A 26,923-nucleotide genomic window follows, 5' to 3' on the forward strand; every position below is an offset into this window, starting at 1 on the left:
ACATAATTCATGCTTAATCCGTATTTGTTTTATTTACTTAAACTTTTAAGACCAGTATTTGCATTGATTGTCTTTTCATAGGTGTTGCAGGATTTCAGCAAAAACATCTACAGTATTGTGCACTCTCTTTCTCATAGTCACATTCTTTAATCTTTGACAGTCAACTCTTTCTTTTTTTTATTTTTTTTTTACAGTCGGACATCATGTTGAGACTGTGCGCACTCTAGTGGGTCATTGATTGCCTTTGGCAAAAAGACTGTTACTAGACTTGAATCACTGGTGTCAAATATGTAGTTTAAAGTTAGCGCACTTGTCCGTGTATTGTAATTTTGTTTTATTAGACTGATTTCACAGTGAAATCGGAAAAAGTAGGTTGACTTCTTTAGCTATAATCGCTCTGTGCTGACTAAAATTTGTTGTTGGGCATATGATATCCATTTTCTGGGTGAAATGTCCACGGAGGGGCACCAAAAACTCGTTGTGAGGCGAGATGTTTTCAGCTGTACAGACTGTAATACAGTGAAGAGGAATGCATATTTTATGAATTAACCTAAACCTATCTATCAGGAGAGTAAAAATGTAATGTTAGAGTGAAAAATGCAACCTCTGAGGCTTGTCAGTGATTATGCAAATGTGATTACTTCTTGGATTTAAAAAGGGATCTGAAGCATGGTCTCCCACGCTGCTAAATCAACGCACTTCTGGTCATGCCACATAGAACTTTCGGAGCCAACATGCTGACTTGCCGTGTGATCATGTTAGTCTTGTTGCAGAACCATGTCTTTAAATCAGTGAGCGCACATTTTTTACCCATATTAAAGGGTTAATTCACCCAAAAATGAAAATTCTCATCATTTACTTACCCTCATGTCATCCCAGATGTGTATGACTTTCTTTCATCTGCTGAACTCAAATGAAGATTTTTAGAAGAATATCTCAGCTCTGTTGGTCCATACAATGCAAGTGAATGGGTGCCAACATTTTGAAGCTCAAAAAATCACATAAGTCAGCATAAAAGTAATCCATAAGTCTTCAGTGGTTAAATCAGTGTCTTCAGAAGTTATATGATAGGTGTGTGTGAGAAACAGATCACTTTCACATTCTTCTTGTGTTTTTGGTGATTCACATTCTTCATGCATATCGCCCCCTAATGGGCAGGGAGAAGAATTTCTAGCAAAAAATGACTTAAATATTGATCTGTTTCTCACCCACACCTATCATATCACTTCTGAAAATATGGATTAAAACACTGGAGTCATATGGATTACTTTTATGATGCCTTTATGTGATTTTTGGAGCATCAAAAATTTGCATTAAAAAAAAATGCATTCACTTGCATTGTATGGACCTACAGAGCTGAAATATTCTTCTAAAATTCATAATTTGTGTTCTGGAGAAGAAAGTCATCTACATCTGGGGTGGCATAAATGTGAGTAAATGATGAGAGATTTTTCATTTTTGGGTGAACTATTCCTTTAATGAGGGCAACACATCCCTATATACGCTGATACATGTCTGGTTATTTAGTGCATTCTGATTTATTTTATTTATGTGACTTAAAAATGTTTTAACAATGCTTGTGAAATTACTCTGCATTGCATATAACTTCGTAAATGTATTCATGATATGAAGTTTGATCAGGGCCCACTTGTTGCAAATAGGACATTAAAAATGAGCTAAAATTATGTTTAAAAAAGTCCCCTTGACATTTCAAAGATATATTGGCCTATTTTATTTTCTTTGTTTTGTTTTTAGACCATTAAAGACCAAAGAGTGAATACATTTTATTTTTTTTCTTACTTGTTTTTAATTCCATCATCTTAGCCCTACTTAGTTAATTTGGGTGATAGGAAGTCTGATGAAAGTTTAATAGTTTTATAATAAATATACAATACAGGCCTTTTTATAAATTAATTTGTGATTTGGGCAATGCCATGTTGCAATGTGATCTCTTATTGAGATAATTTGGGTTCCCTCCTTATCGTATGATTGACATAAGAGACAGTGAATTGAAGCTTGTTCCCACAAAATGCTTCCGCGTGTAATTTAGCGGATAATTAAATTCTAAATCAAGTTAAACTGCTCAAAGTAAAGCTTGATACCTCTTGTTTGTAAGTCGACACCACGAGTAAGACATTGAATGCAGAAAAATGCAGTGTGCGGCCAACTGCGTCAAACAAGTGTGCACTCATTGAGCCTCTAAACATTCACTAAACAGACCAAGACTCCAGTCTATTACAGGGCACAGTCGCGAGACACATCTGAAATCTCTTGAGCTGTTTTGACAGTATAAGAACCGTCTGACTGAATGGAAACACTGCACATTATTAATAGTCTAGCTAGGGGTTTGCAAAATTCACTTTGTTCCCATGAAACCACAGCCAATGGCAGTCAATGGCAGAACCAGGAACACAATGGGACACATGGCCTTGTCACACCCCTAAGACTTCACTGCCTTAATCTTTGCTTTAGCAATGTTAACTGAATTATTTTTACATACAAACATACAATCTTACTTAATTCTTCTTGGCAGAAGGTTGTAGATCTGAGTATATCTAATTGACTGAAGTGCAAGGTGACAATCAAAAAATAGAACCAACATTTTGTTTCCCTATATGTGGCCCTGACTACTTTTCCTTTTATATATATATATATATATATATATATATATATATATATATATATATATATATATATATATATATATATATAAACACTACCAGTCAAAAGTTTTGAAACACTTGACTGAAATGTTTCTCATGATCTTAAAAATCTTTTGATCTGAAGGTGTATGCTACAATGTTTGAAATTAGTTTTGTAGACAAAAATATAATTGTGCCACCATATTAATTTATTTCATTATAAATCTAAAATTTAATAATAAAAAAAAAGTTTTTGAAATTGATGACTTGGACCAAATAATAAAGAAAAGCAGCCAATAAGTGCCCAACATAGATGGAAACTCCTTCAATACTGTTTAAAAAGAATCCCAGGGTGATACCTCAAGAAGTTGGTTGAGAAAATGTCAAGAGTACATGTCTGCAAATTCTAGGTAAAGGGTGACTACTCTGAAGATAACACAGTTATAACACAAGCTAAAATATAACACAGTTTTGATTTATTTTGGATTTTGTTTAGTCACAACATAATTCCCATAGTTCCATTTATGTTATTCCATAGTTTTGAAGACTTTACTATTATTCTAAAATGTGAAGAAACAAATTATAATAAAGAATGAGTAAGTGTTTCAAAACTTTTGACCAGTAGTGTGTGTGTGTGTGTGTGTGTGTGTGTGTGTGTGTGTGTCTATATATATATATATATAATTTTTTAACATTTTAGAAACGCTTGAACCATAAGCACTCCTGTTCTTATGGATTATAGAAAATACTGCACTTAGATATGCTCTCTGTGTGTGCGCAAGTGTGTTTATTTGCACATTTGAGTGACAGGAAGTGTGTCAGTCACAGCTGCTTAAGGCAGTGTGATTGAAAGTAGATTGGGCGAGGTTGTGCATGTATGAGTGTTTAGACGAACGAGGAATTTTATTATGTAGTGCCACTCTGTGGTACTGATCCCTATTTAGGGATCTAATTACCCAGTTTAGACTGTGGCCTATTTGCACTTTTGTGAGGCAACTGAACCTTTTCCAAACTAGTGTGTGTATGTGTGTGTGGTTTGTTTCTGGTTAAGTGTTACCCTTTTTTTCTCTTGGCCCAAATAGTGCGCTTATGAATGTCAGCTGCACCTCTGTGTCTCCACTTGCATTTGACAAGTGTTTAGTGTGTGTGTTTGGAAATGAGGACAATATATGTATTGTGACTTGTGTGAAAGAGACAATGAGGTATACAGACAGAGTTGGACCCAGACTTTGATGTAGTGCATATAATGAGGAGTACATTAGATGTGATTTCCACCTTACATCTAAGAACAGCTTTAGTTAATCAGGTCTCAAGTAAGACATGGTCATTAGGGAGGCAGCTTATTCATTGTCTTTTTTTTTGTTTTGTTTTTTGTCACTTAATATCATCACTGAGAAAAGCAGAGGTTATGAGTTGTATGAGCAGAGGTTGTACTTCCTTTGCCAGTTGAGGAAGTTTAACCTGCCACAGGCGTTGCTGATACAGTTCTACTCAGCTGTCATTGAGTCTGTCTTCTGCACTTCAATAACTGTCTGGTTTGGTCAGCTATGAAATCTGACATCAGAAGATTACAAAGGACAGTTCGGACTGCTGAGAGGATTATTGGTTGCCCCCGCCCCTCCCTTCAAGATCTATACACTTCCAGATTGAGGAAAAGGGCTGGTAAAATCACTCTTGACCCCATTCAACCAGCATAATACTTTACAACTGTTGCCTTCTGGATGGTGCTACAGAGCACTGAGCACCAGAACCGTCAGGCACAGGAACAGTTTTTCCCTCAGACTATTCATCTCATAAACAGTTAAAAACTAAACTATAATTACATGCAATACACAGCCTAGTCAGTTATATTATACTTCAGCATTACATTCCCTTGCACTGTATATAACAGATTTGTATTTGTACATGCTATATGTATATTTTTTGTCTTATTGTGTATTTCTATATATACTTATATTTCTATTTGGTTTTTATTTTTTTTCTATTTTTTTATTTATTTATTTTTATTATCTCTGTATTGTTGTTGTATTGTTTGTGCACTGGAAGCTTCTGTCACCAAGAACAATTCCTTGTATGTGGAAGCATACTTGGCAATAAAGCTGATTCTGATTCTGATATGAGATTACCATGAAATGGGGAATGGAATTTGAAAGCATAGCTTTTTCTTTGAGAACTCTAAACACTTTATTGCAACTTCAAGAGGGAAAAACAAGTGGGACAGTTAAGCTTAATCCAACAATTATCTTGGGTTCTTAATTTAATTGTTACATTAGGATGTGTGGTAGAGATCATTTAATGACCACCAGTGGGAAAACAGTGGAAAATTACATAAAAATCTGTGGTAAATCTTAATAAAAGGGATAGTTCACCCAAAAATGAAAATTCCCTCATGATTTACTCTTTCATGTCATTCAAGATGTGTATGACTTTCATTCTTCTGCTGAACACAAATGAAGATTTTTAGAAGAATATTTCAGCTCTGTTGGTCCAAACAATGCAGGTGAATAGTAACCAGAACTCTGAAGGTCCAAATATCACATAATGGAATTGTAATAATAATCCACATGACTCCAGTTGTTTAATCCATGTCTTCTGAAGCAATCCAGTCGGTTTTTGGTGAGAACAGACCAAAATGTAATTCCTTTTTCACTATACATTTTAAAAACAGTCTCCTTGACGATCATGATTTCAAGCTCGATTATACTTCCTATAGTGCCGTCTAGTGCTCTGCGCATGCGTCAATCGCTAGGAAATTGTAATTGAGCTTGAAATCATGATTGTGCCTAAAGACTGCAATAGCAGGATTTACAGTGAACAAAGGAGTTATATTTTGGTTTGTTCTCACCCAAAATCAAATGGATTGCTTCAGAAGACATTGATTAAACCACTGGAGTCGTATGGATTACTTATATGCTGCCTTTATATACTTTTTGGTGATTCAAAGTTCTGGTCACCATTTACTTGCATAGTATGGACCCACAGAGCTGAAATATTCTTCTAAAAAAATTTCATTTGCGTTCTGCAGTAGAAAACAAGTAATACATATCTGTGATGGCATGAGAGTGAGTAAATGATGATAGAATTTTCATTTTTGAGTGAACTATCCCTTTAACATGACAGTGGCACACTGGGTTTCCTTCTGCATTTTCAATTTGTTCAAAGCCAGTGTATTCAGAATGTGTTACACATTTACATTTGAGGTTATAAAAATTAAAAGTTAATTTTCAAACATTTTACATATAATGATTATATCAGAAGTGTATCAGAAAATGTAGAGTAATTCAAAATAATCTGAAGATATTTTATATAAAAAAGGACAGTTTTCCTCAGTCCACTTTACCAGAGGCATATTGGAAAAGTGGGACAGGGTGATACTGGTAAAGTGGGACAGCATATCAAATAATTTAAAGAAGAGTCATGAGTTTATTTTTAATTTGCATAGCAATTATAATGATAAAATGGCTGTGTAGTGCAGTTTAGTGTGTAATGTTGTGTATCTACACGCAATTAAAGGAAAATGAATTATTTTGATTTGTTCTGTTGATCATATTCTATTATGTAGTATAAATATAAAATACATTATACATATAATTCACCTGCAGGAGTACGTACACTTTTATATTTATACTGAGAACAAGCAAAGTCTCTCTAGCAAGTCAGTCCACTGTTGGTCATCTTTGGAACACTCTCTGGAGGCTATTTCCAGTCATGCCAGTGCAGCTCCTATCTATTTGAATAAAGAAAGACCAAAATCTCAAAAACGGTTGGTCAAGATTACAATCAAAGAACATATTTCAAATCAACAATAAAATCTGACAATACTGGCATCATAAATTGTTATTCTTTACTTAATTTTATGCACATAAACGCAAATTTTTCCGGCTTGTATAGCTAATGCGCATGCGCGCTCTAGAGTTGATTGACAGATTATGTCTGTATCTAAAAGGTGATTGGCTCTTTTTGCTGTAAGGCGGGACTTCTTCGCTAGAGCTTCTTGGTTGGGCGTTCCAATTACTCCCATTAATTTAAATAGAAGTTGCCCATCTCTGCTAAATAATCTCTAGAACTACTAGGCTTTCGACATTTGACACCCATGAGAGGGAAATGTTATTTCAGTGCAGTGCTTTAAAAGCAAGAAATAAGCTGTATTTTTTGTTTGTTGTTGTTTTTTTTACATTAGCTTATTCTCATCTGTCAACCTCTGCTATGCAATGTGGGTCTCGGTTAGTCACTTGGCTTTTACACATACAATTTAAACAGACATGCCGAATGCTTCGCTTACAAACTTAAATGCGCATTAAACGACACAACTGCACATGCAAACGGTGCTTGTCTAAACTTTTTTGGACGGTGTAAGAGTAAATATTAGCAGTCCACTGATCGGTGGTAGTTTGAAAAATCTGCCCTGTCCCAACAGTCTGTCTGCTAGAGGTCCACGCTTCACCGTATCTGCAATATTATGTCATCATGAAGCGGTAGGCTATTTGAATCCCCACGCCGGTAGCTCGTGTATATTTGTAGCATTTCCGATAATTTACGTGCTCCTTTATTTGAGGAGCAGAAGGAAGCAGTTTTTACATGGCCAGTGAGTGTGAGACTATATTAATTTGAGCAAGACGAACGCTGTGTGTGTCCATGTACCGGGGCTGCTTCTAGTCACTTCCTCGTCCTGCGGAGAGGATGAAGCAGTGACGTCGGTGGCTACAACACCGTAGAGGGAAACCTGTCCGCCCGACTTCGACAAACGAAGGGACCACACCGCGCGAACACAAAACATACACTTAATTTTGGGCAGCTCGGCGTCTGCTTGATACTCACGCGCGCTCTCAATCATAAAATGTTTTGCTGTGAACCACGAGGACAGGCTGGCGGTTACTAAGCGGTGCACTACCAAGAGAACAAACGGATTATTACCGCCTCATCCCGTTACCGGCTCCCCCCACTGTCTATGTGCCCGTGTGCCGAGCACCCCTGGCCATGTCCTTGGTGAAGTGTGACGAGGAGCAGCGATGGATGCCAACGCACGTGCAGGTAACTGTGCTACGGGCGCGAGGGCTGCGCGCGAAGGGCAAACACGGCACCAGCGACGTTTACACCATTATCCAGCTGGGCAAAGAGAAATATTCCACTTGCGTGATGGAGAAGACTACGGAGCCGGAATGGGGAGAAGAATGCTCATTCGAGCTGCTGCCGGGGATACTGGAGGAGCGAGGGAGGGATGCGTACCCACCCGGTAGTGGCGACTTGACCCTCACCGTTATGCACCGAGCCCTAATAGGGCTAGATGTGTTCCTGGGCGAGGCTGTTATACCGCTTGATCTCGCATTCCAGGATCGCAAGTGCATGAAAAACGAGTATGTTTGTCTTTTGTTCAACTATTGCTTGTTCACTATTCACTGGGCTTAGCAAGCATCATTTTGACTCTGAAGGGGTATTTTTTTTTTCTTGCTACAGAAGTCAGTCAGTGAATAATAATATGTATATTTGAATGATGTGCCATTAGCATTGTCGGGTATGTCTTGCTCAGAGTGCTGCAATATGTTCCTCTGCAGACACGCCCTCCTAATGGGGGACTGGATGTTGTCTGAGGCAAGATATTTTCGTTGGGCACCGTGCAGACAGTCTGTATGTCTGATTCAGCCTACAGGGTGAGAAAGTTGTGGAATGACCCATTGCTTTTTGTGCACTCTTATGAACAGCACAGATTTGCTCTGTCAGCTTTCTGATGATGTAATATTTATGGCGGAGTCTTTACCTGGTGCATCAGTCAGTGCCCCTTCACAGACCCTCCATATAAAACACAATATTGAGCGCTTTCAGAGAACCCCTTCCGTTCATACGGTTGTATTGCTGAAGTGTCCAAATCTGTGAAATTGATTCCTAATGCCATACCTTACTGTCCTAAAACAATGCAGTCTTCCTTGTAGTTTTTGAGAGTACTAAAGCAGCTAAGCAGCTCAGTCAGTGAGTATGGACAATGTTTAACCATATCAGTGGTATCTGCATGAGTTCTACATGCTCTGCTAATTGATAACAGAATTGTAATTTTTTGGGGGCGGTGAACTATCCCTTTAAAATGTTATCTTTTACTCACCCTCATATTGTTGCAAACCCATATGACTTGTCTTTTTCTGTGGATCACAAAAGATGTTAGGCATAATGTTAGCATCAGTCACCATTCACATTCATTGTATGAAAAACAATGCAATGAGAGTGAATGGTGACTGGGGTTAAAACAAGTTCCATCGACAGCATTTGTGGCATAATGTTGATTACCACATAAACTAAATTCGACTTGTCCCTCCTTTTCTTTAAAAAAAAAAAAAAGCTTAAACCAAGGATAAAGTGAGGCACTTACAATGGAAATTAATGGGGCCAATTATTTTTGAGGGTTTAAAGGCAGAAATGTGAACCTTATATTTTTATAAAAGCACTTACATTATTTTTCTTTTAAAATGTATACATTATTTGAGGCGTAAAGTTTAAACGTCGGTTTAGGATTTGTGGTATTACGTCGTCATGTCGGCGAAGTTGTAAAACTGAATATGAGTTTACACAGAAAAGGTTAGTAAGCAGTTTTATCACACTAAAATTATGTTGGCACCCATTGTTGATGTCTTATATACTTTTAAAACTGTGAGTATTTTAATGGTTAAGGACTGTCCCAGTGTCCCTTCACTTGTAAGTGCCTCACTGTAACCCAGATTTTTGCTTTTTTAAAAGAAAAGGACGGATTGGTTGACATTTTAATTTTTGTGGTAATCAACAATATGCAACACATGCTGTCAATTGAGCTTAACTTGTATTGAATCTGGAATATTCCTTTAATGCATCTGTGCAAGTGTATTTGCATGAGTTCAGTGTTGGGAGGGTTACTTTTGAAATGTATTCTACGTCAGATTACAGAATACATGCTGTAAAATGTAATTTGTAATGTATTCCGTTAGATTACTCAAGGTCAGTAACGTATTCTAAATACTTTGGATTACTTCTTCAGCACTGATAGATATTTTCACTTGTTTTGACTATAAAAACTCCAGTACAATAAGACAAAATACACATGTTAAAAATACATTCTCTGAAAAAACTAAATATCTTATGCAGTGTTGTTTCTAAAAATAAGATAAATCAAATTGATCTTGTTTTAAGGATTTTTAGATATTTATTTTCTATTTTTTCTGCTCCAAACTTACTTCAAACATACTTCTCTGTCTGCTCGTATGAATGTAACACATCATAAGAAAGTGTTTCACCGCTGTTCAAATGCACTTTGGATCGCATCATTTATATGTATAAATGTTTTCCATCTGAATGGACTAAATATTAAATGAAACAAATGACAATAAAATGCAAAGTAATCTCTTCAGTAATCAAAATATTTTCTGAATGTAACTGTATTCTAATTACCAATTATTTAAATTGTAACTGTAGTGTAATACAGTTACTTATATTTTGTATTTTAAATACGTAATCCTGTTACATGTATTCCATTACTCCCCAACCCTGCATGAGTTGTAGTGGTCTAAGTCAGATCAAACACTACAACTTTGCTACATCAATGAGAGGTTTATTATTAGTATGCACCCCACTTCCTGTTAAAGGCCTATAAAAAAGATATCACTTATGCATTTTTCTATTATAGAGGCCCTTTAGCGAGAAATATACTTGCCAAGTGTGTGTTGCTCTCTGGCTATTACTGGTTTCACCTCTGTAGAGATGTAACCAGGATTGATGTGCTTAAAGTGTTATTTCACCATTCACCCTTATGCCATCCGAGATGTGTATGACTTTCTTCTGCTGAACACAAACGAAGATTTTTAGAAGAATATTTCAGCTCTGTAGGTCCATACAATGCAAGTGAATGGGTGTTGGTTTTGAAGCTCCAAAATCCACATAAGGGCAACATAAAAGTACTCCAGACGACTCTGGTGGTTAAATCCATGTCTGAGAAACAGATCGATATTAAGTCCTTTTTCCTTCACTTTCACTTTCTCCTTCTGTTTTTGGTGATTCACATTCTTTGTGCATATCGCTCCCTACTGGGGAGGGAGGAGAATTTATGATAAAAAATTACTTAAATATTGATATAATTCTCACCCACACCTATTATATCCTGTCTGAAGACATGGATTTAACCACTGGAGTAATATAGATTACTTTTATACTCCTATTATGTGGATTTTGGAGCTTCAAAATTTTGACACCAATTCACTTGCATTGTATGGACCTACAGAGCTGAAATATCCTTCTAAAAATCTTCATTTGTGTTCTGCAGAAGAAAGTATTTTATTTTATTTTTATTTTACTTCAGTACAATTTCTGCTTTAAGTATAAATAAATAATAGTACTTTTACTTGAGTTGATAAAAAATGAAGTATTCAATTTCGCTACAGTTATTTTTCACTACAATTACAAAGTACAAAAAAATACATAATATTTCAGAAGTTTTGGGAAGAAGAACGTTATAAGTGCTAAATCTGTTTATAAACTAAAATGCGCTGTGCGCAGCACGACGGAAGCCCACAGGGCACAGCATCCTTAGTAGTGCCCGACCGATATGTCATTAAAGGAGCACAATACTTGTTGACCCCTCTCCAAACATAGCGCTTATGGTTGTGACCATAAAGCTCTATTTTGGTCTTGTCACTCCAAATTACAGTGTGCCAGAAGCTGTGAGGCGTGTCAAGGTGTTGTCGGGCATATTGTAACCGGGCTTTTTTGTAGCATTGGCTTCTTTCTGGCAACTCGACCATGCAGCTCATTTTTGTTCAAGTATCGTTGTATTTTGCTCCTTGAAACAACCACACCGTCTTCTTCCAGAGCAGCCTGTATTTCTCCTGAGGTTACCTGTGGGTTTTTCTTTGTATACTGAACAATTCTTCTGGCAGTTGTGGCAGAAATCTTTCTTGGTCTACCTGACCTTGGCTTGGTATCAAGAGATCCCCGAATTTTCCAATTAATAAGTGATTGAACAGTACTGACTGGCATTTTCAAGGCTTTGGATATCTTTTTATATCCTTTTCCATCTTTATAAAGTTCCATTACCTTGTTAAGCAGGTCTTTTGACAGTTCTTTTCTGCTCCCCATGGCTCAGTATCTAGCCTGCTCAATGCATCCACGTGAGAGCTAACAAACTCATTGACTATTTATACACAGACACTAATTGCAATTTAAAAGCCACAGGTATGGGAAATTAACCTTTAATTACCATTTAAACCTGTGTGTGTCGCCTTGTGTGTCTGTAACAAGGCCAAACATTCAAGGGTATGTAAACTTTTGATCAGGGCCATTTGGGTGATTTCTGTTACCATTATGATTTAAAAAGGAGCCAAACAACTATGTGATAATAAATGGCTTCATATGATCACTATTCTTTAATAAAAGATGATCAGTCATATTTTCAAAATCAATGCTCTGCCAGGGTATGCAAACTTCTGAGCACAACTGTATATGTGGGACATCTTGTTTACTTGCTACTATATGTCTAAAACAAACTTTTAAATACCTTAGAAAGATACAATGCCAATAGTGTCGGAAATTAACGTGGACTCTGGCCAAAAATGCCACCGAAATGAACAAAAATATCCCTGAAATTCAAAATACGGGGGCAAAAAATGCCCACGCAACGAGTTCCCGTGTTTTATTAATAATATCTGATATAGTTACAATTACATACATTGTGATCTTCTTTTGACTTTTCATGGAACATCAAGGGCACAAGGGATGGATGTTATATAAAGACAGTATGAGAAATCACAAAACAATGTAACTAGTGGTCGACCGATATGGGTTTTTTAATGCCCGATGCCAATATCCAGAGAGCAGGTTTGCTGATAGGTCAATACGATGCCGATATATCACACAATTTAATATAGTAAATAACAAACATTAAATTGCTAAAAATATAAAATAATAAACTCTTATTTAGCACTATATTTACTCAATTTCACACAAAACTAAAAAAATCATATTGTATTTTTAATGGTAGTTAGCAGTTTCTTCTGATTTCTGTTTAGTCATCAAACTTTAGTAATTTATTTGCACATGAAGAAATTGTTGATATATTAGGAAGAAGGAGATAACAGTTCACACAGTAGTCCAGCAACCGTTGATGGCATGTCCACGTTAGCAATCGCATTTACTAAAAAAAATATAAAATCAAACCAATTGCACATACAGTGATTGTGAATAAGACATTAACTTATAGCCCACGTGAAGAACTTTTACCTTGGGCTGCATCCGAAAACGTAGGCAGCTGACTTGCTACCTTGCTGCCTAATCAGTTGATGGCTTAAATGACAGCTGTTTTGAATGAATGGAACTCTTTAGGAAACTGGTCTCCGAACAGTTTGAAAAGCACCTTATTTTCATCTTACCTCCGAATACAGCCTCCGGAGGCAGCATTTTCCTGGTTTCGGACACAGCATTGAAGTTGCACTCACGCTCGTGCGAATCCAGCGTGATCCTCAATCTCCGGACAGTTTAAACAGCCTGGATCACATACTTTGATTTGTGAATCAGAGGAACTTTTGATCCTGAAGTTTTTGATTCTGGCTGATAGAATACGTGCTTCAGGGGAAGATATTAGAGGAGCGTTCGACGGGAAGAAAACGCTGGATTTTCATGAGGTTCGTGAAGGACATCTTTTTAAACGAGATATCTGCATATTTGCAGATGGTATATAATAGGAGTTTTATTGATATTTGCCTTTTATCATTAGAAAAGTTACAGGGAACTGTTGAGGAGAGGCTGATAGAATATGTGCTTTAGAGGATAAATGAGCGTTCCACATGATGCTGGATCTGCTGAAGTTGTGTGTGGTTGGTTTATTACATCTGTTTAAACGAGATATGTGCATATTTGCAGACATTATTTGATATTAGTTTTATTGATATTTGCCTTTTTATCATTAGACAAGACAGTTAAAAGTAACACGGAACTGTTGAGGAGAGAGAGGGAGAATGAAACAGGCGAGCGCTTTAACATTATGAGCTCAAATGCTGCTCTTATATGTGAACCATTCAAATGAGACTGTGTTTCATACCGGTCTATTATTGTAGTAACACAATGGCACGTAACAACAAAACGAACCTTGTCTGGTCGTTTACATGTCTCAGACGCTTCACATGCAAGCAGGCAATTTTCAGTGCCCTCAAGAAAAAAATGGTCCAAACGGGAAAATGTATCGCCCGATGCCGATAATGAAAAAAGTCAGAATATCGGCCGATTTATCGGCATCTGCGATATATCGGTCGACCTCTAAATGTAACCAAATGCTGCAATTTACCGAATAATAATATCTCAATATGTTAAATAACCATAATGTTAATTAAGACTTTATTATTACAACTGTAATACAATAATACATATACAGAACAACCACTTTTAGTGTTTAAATCAATCATATCTCTCACTAAACACTGTGTGAAATGTTTTTGCCATATTTTATTCAGTTGGCATGTAGGAGTTGATAAGTTACCGAATAGTTAAATAATTTCATGCCGTATCTGGATAATTACTGTAATATCATAAAGGATAAATTTCCTCCTCTATGATATTGCATTATATTAGTTTTGTACAGTATGTTAACTTAATAGCCAAAATACTTGGACATAAGTGAATGAGAATAAACCTGAAATAGGAATTTGTTTCAGTCACAATGCACATTATATGCATAAATGTTCTGTTTGTTCAAGAATCCTCTTGCAGCAATGCAGGTCTTTGGCATTTAGAAGCTGCTAGTTTAGGACCTGTGAGGAGTCTGTTTCTCAAACTAGAGACTGTGATTTACTTGTCTTTTTGTTGTGCATTTGGGCCGTCCACTTCCCTCTCTATCCTGGTTAGAGATTCTTTTTTCAAAACCGTAATGCATGGAATAGCCTTCATCTCTCTACAACAAATAGATTTGAGGAGAAAATAGAATTTCAGGAGAAATGTGTTTCCTTTTGCCTATTTTTAAAACCAGAATTTGACTTGCAAGTGTTAAGCAACTTGTAAGAACTCAATACCTCAGCAAATGGGGGAAAACCCCCACTGTATTGTGATTTCCGCATGGTAGTGCAACCATTTTCAATTGTTCTAATTATAAGAACATTTTCTTGAGTACCAAATTAACACTTTGGAATGCTTTTGTAAGGAACAAGTGACACAGTATATGTTTGCCATCATGGGTAAAGAAAAAATGGAATAAATACCACTTAAAACAATTATTTCAAACCGTAATAATAATTTGCAATTAATGATTTTGGCAGTATTTTTGATCAATTTAATGCATCCTTGGTAAAAGGAAGCATCAATTTCTTTCAAGAACAAAAATATATTTGTTTTCTAAAAATGGAAGCGTATATACTAGATATAGTGTAATTTTCATAAAGTAACTTGTAAATTAATTACTTGCGAATGATCCCATCTAACTTATTTGTTGGAGTCTTTGATATATCCCTCTTGTCAAACTTTTAATAAGACAAGAATTTGCCATGTGTCGGTGCAATGTTAGTGTATCACACTGATACAGTCCAAATATTTGGAAGTCCTCAGTTTGTTGCTTGTTAACAAAATCCTGTGTCCCAACCTGACAGGTCAAATTTTAAGACCAAACCTGACTTGAACACAAACCAGTTATATACTGTATGGAAAAGCTGACCCAGTCCGAAACCTGACAGTTTGTCTGGTCCTTGGGTTGGGCAGAAAACTTCTACTACCAATTTACTAATTGAAGTTGTTGGTGCTTTAAGGGTTTAATATTTTCTGAATATGTTGCTCATTTCTTGGTACCTGGTGATTTCCAGATTGTGTGTTGAAGTCTCCCCTTGTTTGTGTAGTTGGAGTGAGTAGGTAAGAAGATAATGATTCATCTAATACTGAGAGTGGGTGTGTGGGATGGTAAATTACCAAGGTATGACATATCAATGTGATCACTCTTAACTTTGCATTTCAAGAAACATCTGTGAATCATTTGGGATATTTCTGTACTTGACACTGATCTAAGAACCAAAAGCTGTGTTTCCCTCCATTTTGTTCCATTTGTAAAGGTCCAGACTGTGAAAGTGGCAGTTCCTCTGGGCTGAGTAATATGGCCTCACCAAAAAAAGGCCTGCATCTAACCACACTTGGCAAAACTCTGCTGCTTATTTCAGATATGGAGATGAAATGAATGTAGGACAGACTCTGCGTTTATGTAGATACTGGAACCAGTGGGTGTTTTGTGCTCATTGGTTTGTGTTATTACCATAAAAGATGCTATTAGGAAAACAAAACCACAGAGAGAAAAGAACTGTGGTTGAAGATTTGCTGGCTAATTGCTTTTTGAAGCACAAGTTCATCAAAGAGGCAAAGTTGATTTTGTACTGTTTAACTGTTCAGTGTTGCCCCATAAAGGTCTTTTTTTTCTTTCTTTTTTTCTTTCTTTTTTTTTAGAACTTATTGCACACAGCTCCTCGATCAAGAGTGAAAAATATTCAAATGGTAAACATTCAGTTACTAGTTTCATAGCTTTCATGTTGCTTTTCTACCTATTGTTTGACAATAGCATACCTTTTTTATGTAGGCTTGGGCATCATAAGGAATTTAACAGTTCTGATTCCTTAATGGTTCCATTTATGATCCTTAGTTTTGAGGAAGAAATATTTTTAAATAGGAAATGCAATATTGCCCTCTGCAGTCTGTTGCCAAATGATGAGATCATTTCAGATTTCATCAGATCAGATATATCAAATCAGAGATCAATTTACTAAATTTCTTGCAAAAAGGTGTTTATACAGACTTTGTAATGACTATTCAAATACATTTTAGAGGCATAAATGCAATCTAATAATTGGTCACAATGTAACTATAAATAACATTTCTAAACAAACAAAAAATTGCTAACATACTGTATTTCATTCATTAGACTTGCCACGGTATCATAATTTTCACACTGGTGCAGTGTTCACGTTCAAACCGACTAACACTAGTATTTTTTATTTTATTTATTTTAACTGAAATTTCAAATGAAGCTGAAAAAAATGAAGTGCAATTAAAATTTGTGTTGTTCAACTTTTTGAAAGATGGCTTTTCAACAGTTGTGAAGGGCAACATCTCTTTGGCAACGAACCAACTTCATCTGTCCATTCTTTCCATCATGGGCTACCGGTCAGGTATTTCGTTGTACGGGCAAATACATCACTTGTTGTGGGTTTAATGTTGGTGTTTTATTACCTTTCATCCCAGGACTCTGCTTCGGAAGAGTAATGACTTTGACTTGAATGTGTGAATAAATTAGTTTTGTTCCCTCCTAGGGCTAGGCATTATGCAAGAAATATGTTCACGATATTTTTATTAAAAAAAAAAAAAATATATATATATATATATATATATATATATATATATATATATATATATATATATATATATATATATATATATAATCACAATATCCAATTACATCGTCAACCCCCCCGGCTGAGGGATCGCTGAATATTCTTGCTTTAGTGATTTTGCATTGAAAATTAAATTCATTTATTTAAAAAATGAAAAATTTAAACCAAAGAGATTTCTAACTTCAAACTGCACTTCAAACAAAATGAAAAAGTAATTAAAATAATGAAGTGGTAAGAAAAAACCCCCATATATATAACCACCTTTCCATTTACCGTCAGGCAAGTATCAGTCTATGACAATGGTGGAAAATTACTAATACATATTAAGATCTAAAAACAATTCTAAATGTAAACATAATAATTGTAATGATGATAATAATTACTGAAATATAAATAATTGTTTGAGGTGAACATGTTTTTGTATTATTTCATGTTTTAATAATAGAGGTATAGGCTATATATAAAGTGACCTTGCAGAGTTGCGCTCACAACTAACTGCTCTGTGGAAATAAAGTGAACTGAACTCAAAGCACCTCCTGAGCTGAGATGTCTGAGGTCATTTACACTATTCTTTTAGATGATACTATTCTTGCAAAAAAAAAAAGAATTTCAGAAGACTGAAACAAAGAGAGAGTGAGAACCTTTTACATATGTGTGTTCCATGAGACTGCACGCCTCCGAACAAACAGCACATCAGACATGCGCATAGATGGCTTTTCTGTCATCTGTTCTTAAAAATATGTTAGTGTGTTTCTTCAAGCACTTGTCTGTGTGTCTAACAGCATTTCTTGTGTTTTTCTGAATCTGAGACATCTTACAGTTACCCATCATGCACATTAAATTCTCTACCTGCAATTAAATGTTTTCTGTTAGTGTAATTTGATACATTGGTAAAGAACATCAAGCTTTCAATTAGTTATTTAGGTTAATTTATCATGGGTCACACACTCTTCATTAGGCAACTATTCTTTATTTAAGGCTATTCTATTCGTTAGGCTATTGTATTGATATTGGAAGTTCCATTCATCATGTTTCCACCAGTATAAAATTTCACACCGGTGTTGTCCCTTGTACTGAGTAAAACCGATAACCGTACACCATGGCAACCCTGTCATTCATTGATTTAAAAAAATAAGTACAATTCTACTAATTACAACAAAACTTATCTTTAATTACACATTGTCATATGAGCCACTAGTCAGTTACTGCACTGCCTGATTTGTCTCAGGAGCCTTAAGTACAACATTCACACTATTTTGCCTTGTATTCAAAAGAGAGGCTGCACTGTCACTGTATAGCACTACAGGAAACACTGTCAGAGTGAACAGTGGGCCGCCATTGTACAACATTCAAAAACCAATAACTGAGCGTAAAGTCATTCGGTTATTTGAAAAAAAAATTTTTTTTAATGGAACCAGCTCAGAATAAGAACTGCTTCTGCGTTCTCAACTCTATTTGAATGTATTACAAACTGCTACAAACACATATTACGGTCTGCCAATTAATTAAATACACTTTTTTGCTCTCAGATTTTGAACTTGTACTTAAACTTGTGTTTGGAACAAGACAGGATGTGTAATTAGAATTGTACATTTTCTGAAGAAAATGTGAGTGGTGCTTCCTGGCCCAGTTATGCCCACCATCAGTCTACTCCCTTGGTCCCTTGAAATGACTTGTGTCCCTCCATTGTAAGCCTATGGGGTTTATTTTTTTTTTTTCTGCTAGACTTTTTTCTGTTGACTTGTTTTACTTTGTCCGGTGAGTAAAAATCACAAGTTTGATCACTTAACCTACCTCTCTTTAACAAGCCACACGATTGGAGGAATCATTCATGTCTGTAGCACAAATAGAGTTGAATGAGTGATACGCTGAAGTTGAATACTTTATGGTTAGGTACGCCATTAGTAACATATATTTGTTTCTTGCACTTTAAAAATGTACTGTTGGCACATTTTTAGTGTGGGTGCCATAAAGTTTATAGGTTGCTGAAAAATGTAACCATTGTATGATGGATTTTTGTAGATTGATTATACAATAGAAGGAATTTAAAGACTTTTAATGGTGAGACAACGATTGGACACTCGAAATTGGTGAAGTATAATATTGAAGTACTTTATGACACAAACACCTGATTATGTTTACATATACTGTATGACATAATTTACCAGGGCTTTCGTTGTTGGATGAAGTGAAGTGCTAAATTATGTCTGAGTTTGAAGAGGGAGTATCAGAGAGGGCTGGAGATGTGTGAACTGGAGGAAAACAGTTTGATTTCCTGTTAGATATTGTGATGAGGATGATAATGGTGGAGTGATTTTTCATAACATAATTTGCCTTTATAATTACAAGATATGTTTCTGTTTGTGTATGTGTTAATATTTGTTTCCTAGATGGAATCGGAATGCATGGTTCCCTTGATGTCCATGTGATTTGTGCATATGTCAAACTGCTGTATAAATGTAATAATAATAATGTGAATTTTTTATTATTTATTTTTATTTTACAAGAACAGAACTAAAGTTAACAAATTGCAAAATAAAATGCAGTGTCATTTCAAATGTTTACCTAAGCAACATGACAATACATAGAAATTATGCTGAATGCTAAGTTTATAAGTAAATGTGCATGACCAATGGGAAGCGTTTTGGCGTGTGTGGGTGCGTGGGTTCTCTTGCATGTCCATCTAATAGTTTTTTTCTTTTAAATGTGTTCTCATAGGGTTGTTTAAACAGCCAAGTTCCGAACAATATTGATATTGCATTATTAGTTTGTGTGTCTCATGTGGAGTGTCTAGCAAAGCAATAATCCTGATGAAAGAAAGCTGACCGCCTTGTCCCTGCTCTGCCTTTGTGAGCATTAGAGAGAGTGTGTGTGTGTGTGTGTGTGTGTGTGTGTGTGTTTCATTTAAACAAAGAGTATCTGGAAACCCTCAGTTTAATTAAGCAGGGAGACAATTTGCAAAATTGTCTAAGTTCAAATATACTGCATTTGTGTTTGTTAGAGAAAGAGAACGACAGACATGTATGTGTGAAAGTGAATGTGGAGGAGAGGATGCTTGAAGAACTTAGAACCCAAGCAGCATCAGATCAATAAATCTGTGATTTGGCCTTCAGGAGACCGAATGCCAGAAATATAGAGGTGCACCCACAATTCCAAATCTAGATAGATAGATAGATAAATAGATCACCTTGATTGTACTCCTTTATTGGATTGTTCTCATTTAAAAAGTTGAGTTTTGATTACTGCATGGAGATGCAGTTCTGCTTATTGTCATTTGCGCATCCATGTCACTACAGATATTAATCTTGTACTTCTTTGCTCATTACTATGCATAGGTGGAACCGGCTGCATTCTAAAACTGGCAAAAAAGAGAAGGAACGGGGGGAGCTTCAGGTGACCGTGCAGTTCACTCGCCACAACCTGACGGCCAGCTTGTATGACCTTTCCATGAAGGACAAACCTCGCTCTGCTTTTGACAAGCTCAGACAACGCATGCGTGCTAAGAAGCGGTCTGCCGAAAAAGATTCCTCTTCCGCCATCGTCGCTGGGGGATGCGAATCACTGGTCCGCACACGGGGGCGCTTGCCTAGTGATGGGGGTGGCGAGGAGGACTACGAGGATGATGAAGGCGGGGAGGTCCGGAGAAGTAAAATGAGAAGTTTTTTCCTGCGTGGGAGGTTGCGAAAGTCTTCAGACACTCGCTCTAGCACGTCGCTGGGCTCTGAGAGCAGCGAGTCATCATCACGGGGCGGTAGCCTCAGCCCAACAGCAGGTATCAGTGTCGTGGTCTCAGATCTGTCCAGCTCTCCAAGTAATAGCAGCAACCTGACAGCAGACAACAGTCCAGGTATACAAATGCTCTTGAAATTAGCTTGAATTGATTTTCTGGGGAATGTTTTAAATGTTATTAAGGACTTTTTTTATATACTGTGTATATATAGGTAAATATAAGTGCACAGCATGTCATCCATTTATGTTAAATTCTTCAAATACATATTAAACCCCAAAACATGAAAGGCCTAGTATAGAGCATTATGCAATAAGGGAGACCGGGGCTAGTTTTCACTAGGGTTATATCTCAGTAATTATAAGATTTGGAGTCCAATTGAGCAAATATGTGTTTTCTTTAACAGGGGTTTTGTATATTGGTATATTAAAACCTTTTTAAATTACAATATTTTTTGTAAATTCTACTCTCCAAATTAAGATTTCAATCATCTTTATTTTTTATTTTTTTTATATTTATTTATTTTTTAGCTCTAGGGTAAACAATCGAACATAATCAAACCACACAAGCATACCATTCAGGCAAGGGTCAATTATATAATTAAGTTAAATTTTTACTGAAAGGTTTAAATGTGTTCAAAGTTTTTATTTTTATTTTTATGAAAGTCAGGTCACATGTTGTTAGTAGTTTTAAATGTCAGAAAATTATACAATTTATGAATTACAATACTCATTGGCCAAAACAGTGTTTGGATATTTTTGTACATTACCTTTTAAATTTTTGATGTTTAATTCATCGTTCTGTGATTCAAAATTGATTTACTTTTGCAAATTTTGCTGAAAAGCATATAATAGGCTGTTTTAATGCAGGCATTGAATTCAAGAGAGGCTTTAATTTTGTTTTGGTGGATGTGATGGTGGGGACACGTTCAAAACTTGTGAACCCCCCACCCCCCCCAATGTACCCATGAAACCTATGCCTTTGGTTTAGGGTCAAGTGCCATTGTGACAACTTGCCCCAAATGGTGTGACAATATGCCCTCGCTATTGGACTTCCTTCTGCTGAACACACTCAAAAAAATATTTTTAGAAGAATATCTCACCTCTGTTGGTCCATTCAATGGAAGTGATTGGGGGGGGGGTCCTGGGTAGTTCAGCGTGTATTGACGCTGACTACCACCCCTGGAGTCGCAAGTTCGAATCCAGGGTGTGCTGAGTGACTCCAGCTAGGACTCCTGAGCAACCAAATTGGCCCGGTTGCTAGGAAGGGTAGAGTCACATTGGGTAACCTCCTCATGGTCGCGATTAGTGGTTTTCGCTCTCAGTGGGGCACGTGGTAAGTTGTGCTTGGATCGCGGAGAGTAGCATGAGCCTCCACATGCGGAGTCTCTGCGGTATCATGCACAAAGAGCCACGTCATAAGATGTGTGGATTGACGTCTCAGAAGTGGAGGCAACTGTGACTTGTCCTCCGCCACCCTGATTGAGGTGAGTAACCATGCCACCACGAGGACCTATTAAGTAGTGAGAATTGGGCATTCCAAATTGGGAGAAAAGGGGATGACAAAAAGAAACCCAAAAAAATCACAAAGGCAGCATAGAAGTAATCCATATGACTCCAACTGTTTAATCCATGGGTCTGTTTCAAAACCTAGTGAGCTTCCCTCAGAGGCAGCATTTTAAGACATCATAGGAGCACTCCTGATGAGAAGGCTGTTCCAAAAGCTAGGTTTCGTAAGTATACTGCCTCCTAAGATATCTTGTTTTGACCAAATTTTAAGGTATCATTATATGTATCCTTCCCCGGGTAGCGATCCCACAATGCACCATGATGAGTTTGGCAGAAAAATAAATCCAAATGAAGGACAAAGCGAGAGAACTTTGGATTCAAATATACTTATAATCCATTTAATTCTGAACAGTATTGACAAATAACAGTTTAATATGATACAAAACTGACTGCAGTTGAAGTCAGTAGTTTACATACACCTTAGCCAAATATATTTAAACTCAGTTTTTCACAATTCCTGACATTTAATCATAGAAAACACTCCCTGTCTTAGGTCAGTTAGGATCACTACTTTATTTCAAGAATGTGAAATGTCAGAATAATAGTAGAGAGAATGATTTACCTCAGCTTTTATTTCTTTAATCACTTTCCCAGTGGGTCAGAAGTTCACATACACTTTGTTATTATTTGGTAGCATTGCCTTTAAATTGTTTAACGTGGATCAAACATTTTGGCTAGCCTTCCACAAGGTTCTCACAATAAGTTGCTGGAATTCTGGCCCATTCCTCTAGACAGTAATTGAATCAGGTTTGTAGGCCTCCTTGCTCGCACACGCTTTTACAGTTCTGCCCACAAATTTTCTATCGGACTGAGGTCAGGTCTTTGTGATGACCACTCCAATACCTTGACTTTGTTTTCCTTAAGCCATTTTGCCACAACTTTGGAGGTATGCATGGGGTCATTGTCCATTTGGAAGACCCATTTGTGACTGAGCTTTAACTTCCTGGCTGATGTCTTGAGATGTTGCTTCAATATATCCACATAATTTTCCTTCCTCATGATCCCATCTATTTTGTGAAGTGCACCAGTTCCTCCTGCAGCAAAGCACCCCCACAACATGATGATGCCACCCCCATGCTTCACGGTTGGGATGATGTTCTTGCAAGCCTCACCCTTTTTCCTCCAAACATAACGATGGTCATTATAGCCAAACAGTTACATTTTTGTTTCATCAGGCCAGAGGACATTTCTCCAAAATGTAAGATCTTTGTCCCCATGTGCACTTGCAAACTGTAGTCTGGCTTTTTTTATGGCCATTTGGAGCAGTGGCTTCTTCTTATGTTGATATAGGACTCGTTTTACTGTGGATATAGATACTTGTCTACCTGTTTCCTCCAGCATCTTCACAAGGTCCTTTGCAGTTGTTCTGGGATTGATTTGCTCTTTTCGCATCAAACTACGTTCATCTCTAGGAGACAGAATGCGTCTCCTTCCTGAGTGGTATGATGGCTGCGTGGTCCCATGGTGTTTATACTTGTGTAATATTATTTGTACAGATTAACGTGGTACCTTCAGGCATTTGGAAATTGCTCCCAAGAATGAACCAGACTTGTGGAGGTCCACAATATTTTTTCTGAGGTCTTGGCTGATTTCTTTTGATTTTCCCATAATGTCAAGCAAAGAGGCACTGAGTTTGAAGGTAGGCTTAAAATACATCCACAGGTACACCTCCAATTCGGTACACCTCCTATCAGAAGCTAATTGGCTAATTGCCTAAATGCTTGACATAATTTTCTGGAATTTTCCAAGCTGCTTAAAGGCACAGTTAACTTAATATATGTAAACTTCTGACCCACTGGAATTGTGATATAGTCAATTTAATAGTGAAACAATCTGTCTGTAAACAATTGTTGGAAAAATTACTCGTGTCATGCACAAAGTAGATGTCCTAAACGACTTGCCAAAACTATAGTTTGCTAATATTAAATCTGTGGAGTGGTTAAACAATTAGTTTTAATGACTTCAACCTAAGTGTATGTAAACTTCTGACTTCAGCTGTATTTGTGTATGTGACTTGCGGATTTATGCTCATTAGAGGATTGCGTTGTTTCTCTCGCGCCGCCTGTATTGAAATCTGTGGCGAGTGCATTACGCGTGAGGAGCACTATTTGATTGATACAAGGAGCAGCCTCCTATGTATAGTGTTCTAAATCTGTCTCTTATGAGGGCTGCCATAGAAGACAGCTGCCTATATAGGCAGTAGACAGCGAGGCAGCTAACTAAGTTTTGGAACAGACCCGAAGTCTTCACTTTCACATTCTTCTTCTTTTTGTTTTTGGCGATTCACAATCATGCATATCGCCACCTACTGTGCTGGGAGGAGAATTTATAGTACAAAAAGGACTTAAATATTGATCTGTTTCTCACCCACACCTATCATATCACTTCTAAAGACATTGATTTATCCACTGGAGTTATATTGATTACTTTTATGCTGCCTTTATGTGCTTTTGGAGCTTTAAAGTTTTGGCCACCATTCACTTGCATTGAATGGATGAACAGAGCAGATGTGTAGTCAAGATCAGACCCAGACCAAGACTAGACTCCTCGAGACCAAGATCCAGACCAAGACTAGACCCTTCGAGATCCAGATCCAGACCAAGACTAGACCCTTCGAGATCCAGATCCAGACCAAGACTAGACCCTTCGAGACCCAGATCCAGACCAAGACTAGACCCTTCAAGATACAGATCGAGACCAAGACTAGACCCTTCAAGACCCAGATCCAGACTAAGACCTATCCCCAAGACCCAGACCAAGACCTGTCAGTTCAAGAACCAGGCAGTACATTTTAATGAACCAAGATGCTGAATTTATTGCAGCAATCATTTATAATATTCAGCAGTTATGTTTTAATACCTTTTCATTTATTTGACTTTATTGAACAAGGAACAACAAGCTGTTTCGTTTCAGGTTTTCCCCAAGTAAATTAATAAAAGAAAAGTGTAAATAAATTTTGTTAAATAATTGTTTCATATGCGTTATTAATATAACAAAATAACAATGTTTATTTTTCAAAATCACAGACATGTCTGTTGAGAGTATGAATGCAACAGCCAATAAGAGGCATTAACATTTCCATTGCCGCAGAAAAACTCCTCTCACCCCCGCTCAACATGCTAGACAGCTACCGCTTTGGGACGTGTTTGTAATATGCAAAGCCAATGCGTTGTATATCATTGTTTTCAGAATATGATCAATGATATCATCTTATATAAAGATGCCTGCTTAGTTTTTGAATGCCCACAATGCACAAACATTGTTAATTTATTACAATTGCTTACACTGCCAAAGTATTGCCACAATGAATGCATGCAATCATCATTTGACATCTGTTTGAAGTCAGAAATATACATGATGATCTGATTAAAGCACAGAATCCAGCTGAAACTCCAGCACTGGAGGCATATTTTAAGCGCTTATGACAGACGTCACTGCTTCCAGCTCACTGTGATTGGCTGCCGCCTGCCGTTTTTCGTTCCTCATTTAGTAAAGCAGAGAAATCTCAACTTTTGATACTCTCGAGCCCATTGTACAAAGGTGCATCAGTTTGTTCCTTGGAGGCAGCAGATGTCCTAACCCCGCCCCCACCCTAATCCTAACCATATGGAGCCTGTAAGGCTGAGTAGCCTGCCAGGAATAACGCATGGCACCTTTCACCCATCGCGTGCTCTCGACCACCCTCAATTCTTTCTCCGCACCGCTATCAATCCCACAATGCACCTCGTGTGTGTGGTGCTTGACTTCCATAGGAATGAATTGAAAACGCTTGCTCACCTTCACTCAAAACGCACTAGTGGAAACGTATGGTTAGTCACAGGCACAGAAGAAATCCACTTAGTGTGTGCTCACAGACTGCTGCTGCATTGCCGCAAATTATCTCATAAAAAATCAAGATGTAGAAACTATGTAAATAAGATATTTATCATGCAGTGTAGACAGCTTCATTGATTATAACGGGGGGTTTTGTCGAGTGTGCAGAACTCAGTCAGTGAGTTCACGCTGAATTGAAGTGATTGACAGCATCAGTGATTGACAGCATCAGAGTTCTTCACTGGCTTTCTGTTTGTAATTTTAATCACAATTTGAATAACAGTTGTTTTTCATACTGCTAAGAGGAACACATGTGAAGTTGACCTTTTAGTCACTGTCTTATTTATTGATGCATAGAACAGCAATTATCTAATTCAGGAACACAGTTCTCAGCTTGTTTGGGATGTGTAGCTACATAAATAATATGGCATGTAATACATTTATATTAATCAATATTATTTATAGCGATATTTATTACAATATCAAGGGAAATAATATTCTTTTATGATTTTAGTCATAATCATGCAGCCCTACTCCAACAGCTCATAAGAATATGGCCACTCCCGCCTACAACTCCCACAACGTAACAATTGGGTCCCACGGCTGCTGCAAATAAAGTCATACCCTCTAGGTGGGTTTCCATCCAACTATTTTTTAGAAATCCTGAATGGAAATGCTTGATATGCGAATAAACGTTATAAAGTCAGTTAAAATTTTATGTGCTTGGACGATTCGTATTTTCAGTTTTCAAATGTTTAGAAATTCGCTTCAAATATGCGAAACATTTTGGATGGAAACCCAGCATCAGTCAGCTCC

General features: G+C 37.0%; 1 protein-coding gene across 4 annotated transcripts in view; it reads left to right on the top strand.

Moving 5' to 3' along the window:
- The first annotated feature begins 7,095 nt into the window (after positions 1-7,095).
- Positions 7,096-26,923, top strand: part of LOC127414225 (rab11 family-interacting protein 5-like) — a 34,879-nt gene continuing 15,051 nt past the window's right edge. Inside the window, exons 1-2 of one of the 4 annotated variants that reach the window (XM_051652096.1) lie at positions 7,096-7,996; positions 20,335-20,846. In XM_051652096.1, the coding sequence (XP_051508056.1) occupies positions 7,620-7,996; positions 20,335-20,846 (889 nt within the window). In that variant the 5' untranslated portion in view covers positions 7,096-7,619. The remainder of the gene's footprint in view (positions 7,997-20,334; positions 20,847-26,923) is intronic. The other 3 variants (XM_051652097.1, XM_051652101.1, XM_051652098.1) reach the window with 3 other exon arrangements.

Source organism: Myxocyprinus asiaticus, chromosome 23, assembly GCF_019703515.2.
Source record: "Myxocyprinus asiaticus isolate MX2 ecotype Aquarium Trade chromosome 23, UBuf_Myxa_2, whole genome shotgun sequence".
Lineage (NCBI taxonomy): Eukaryota > Metazoa > Chordata > Actinopteri > Cypriniformes > Catostomidae > Myxocyprinus > Myxocyprinus asiaticus.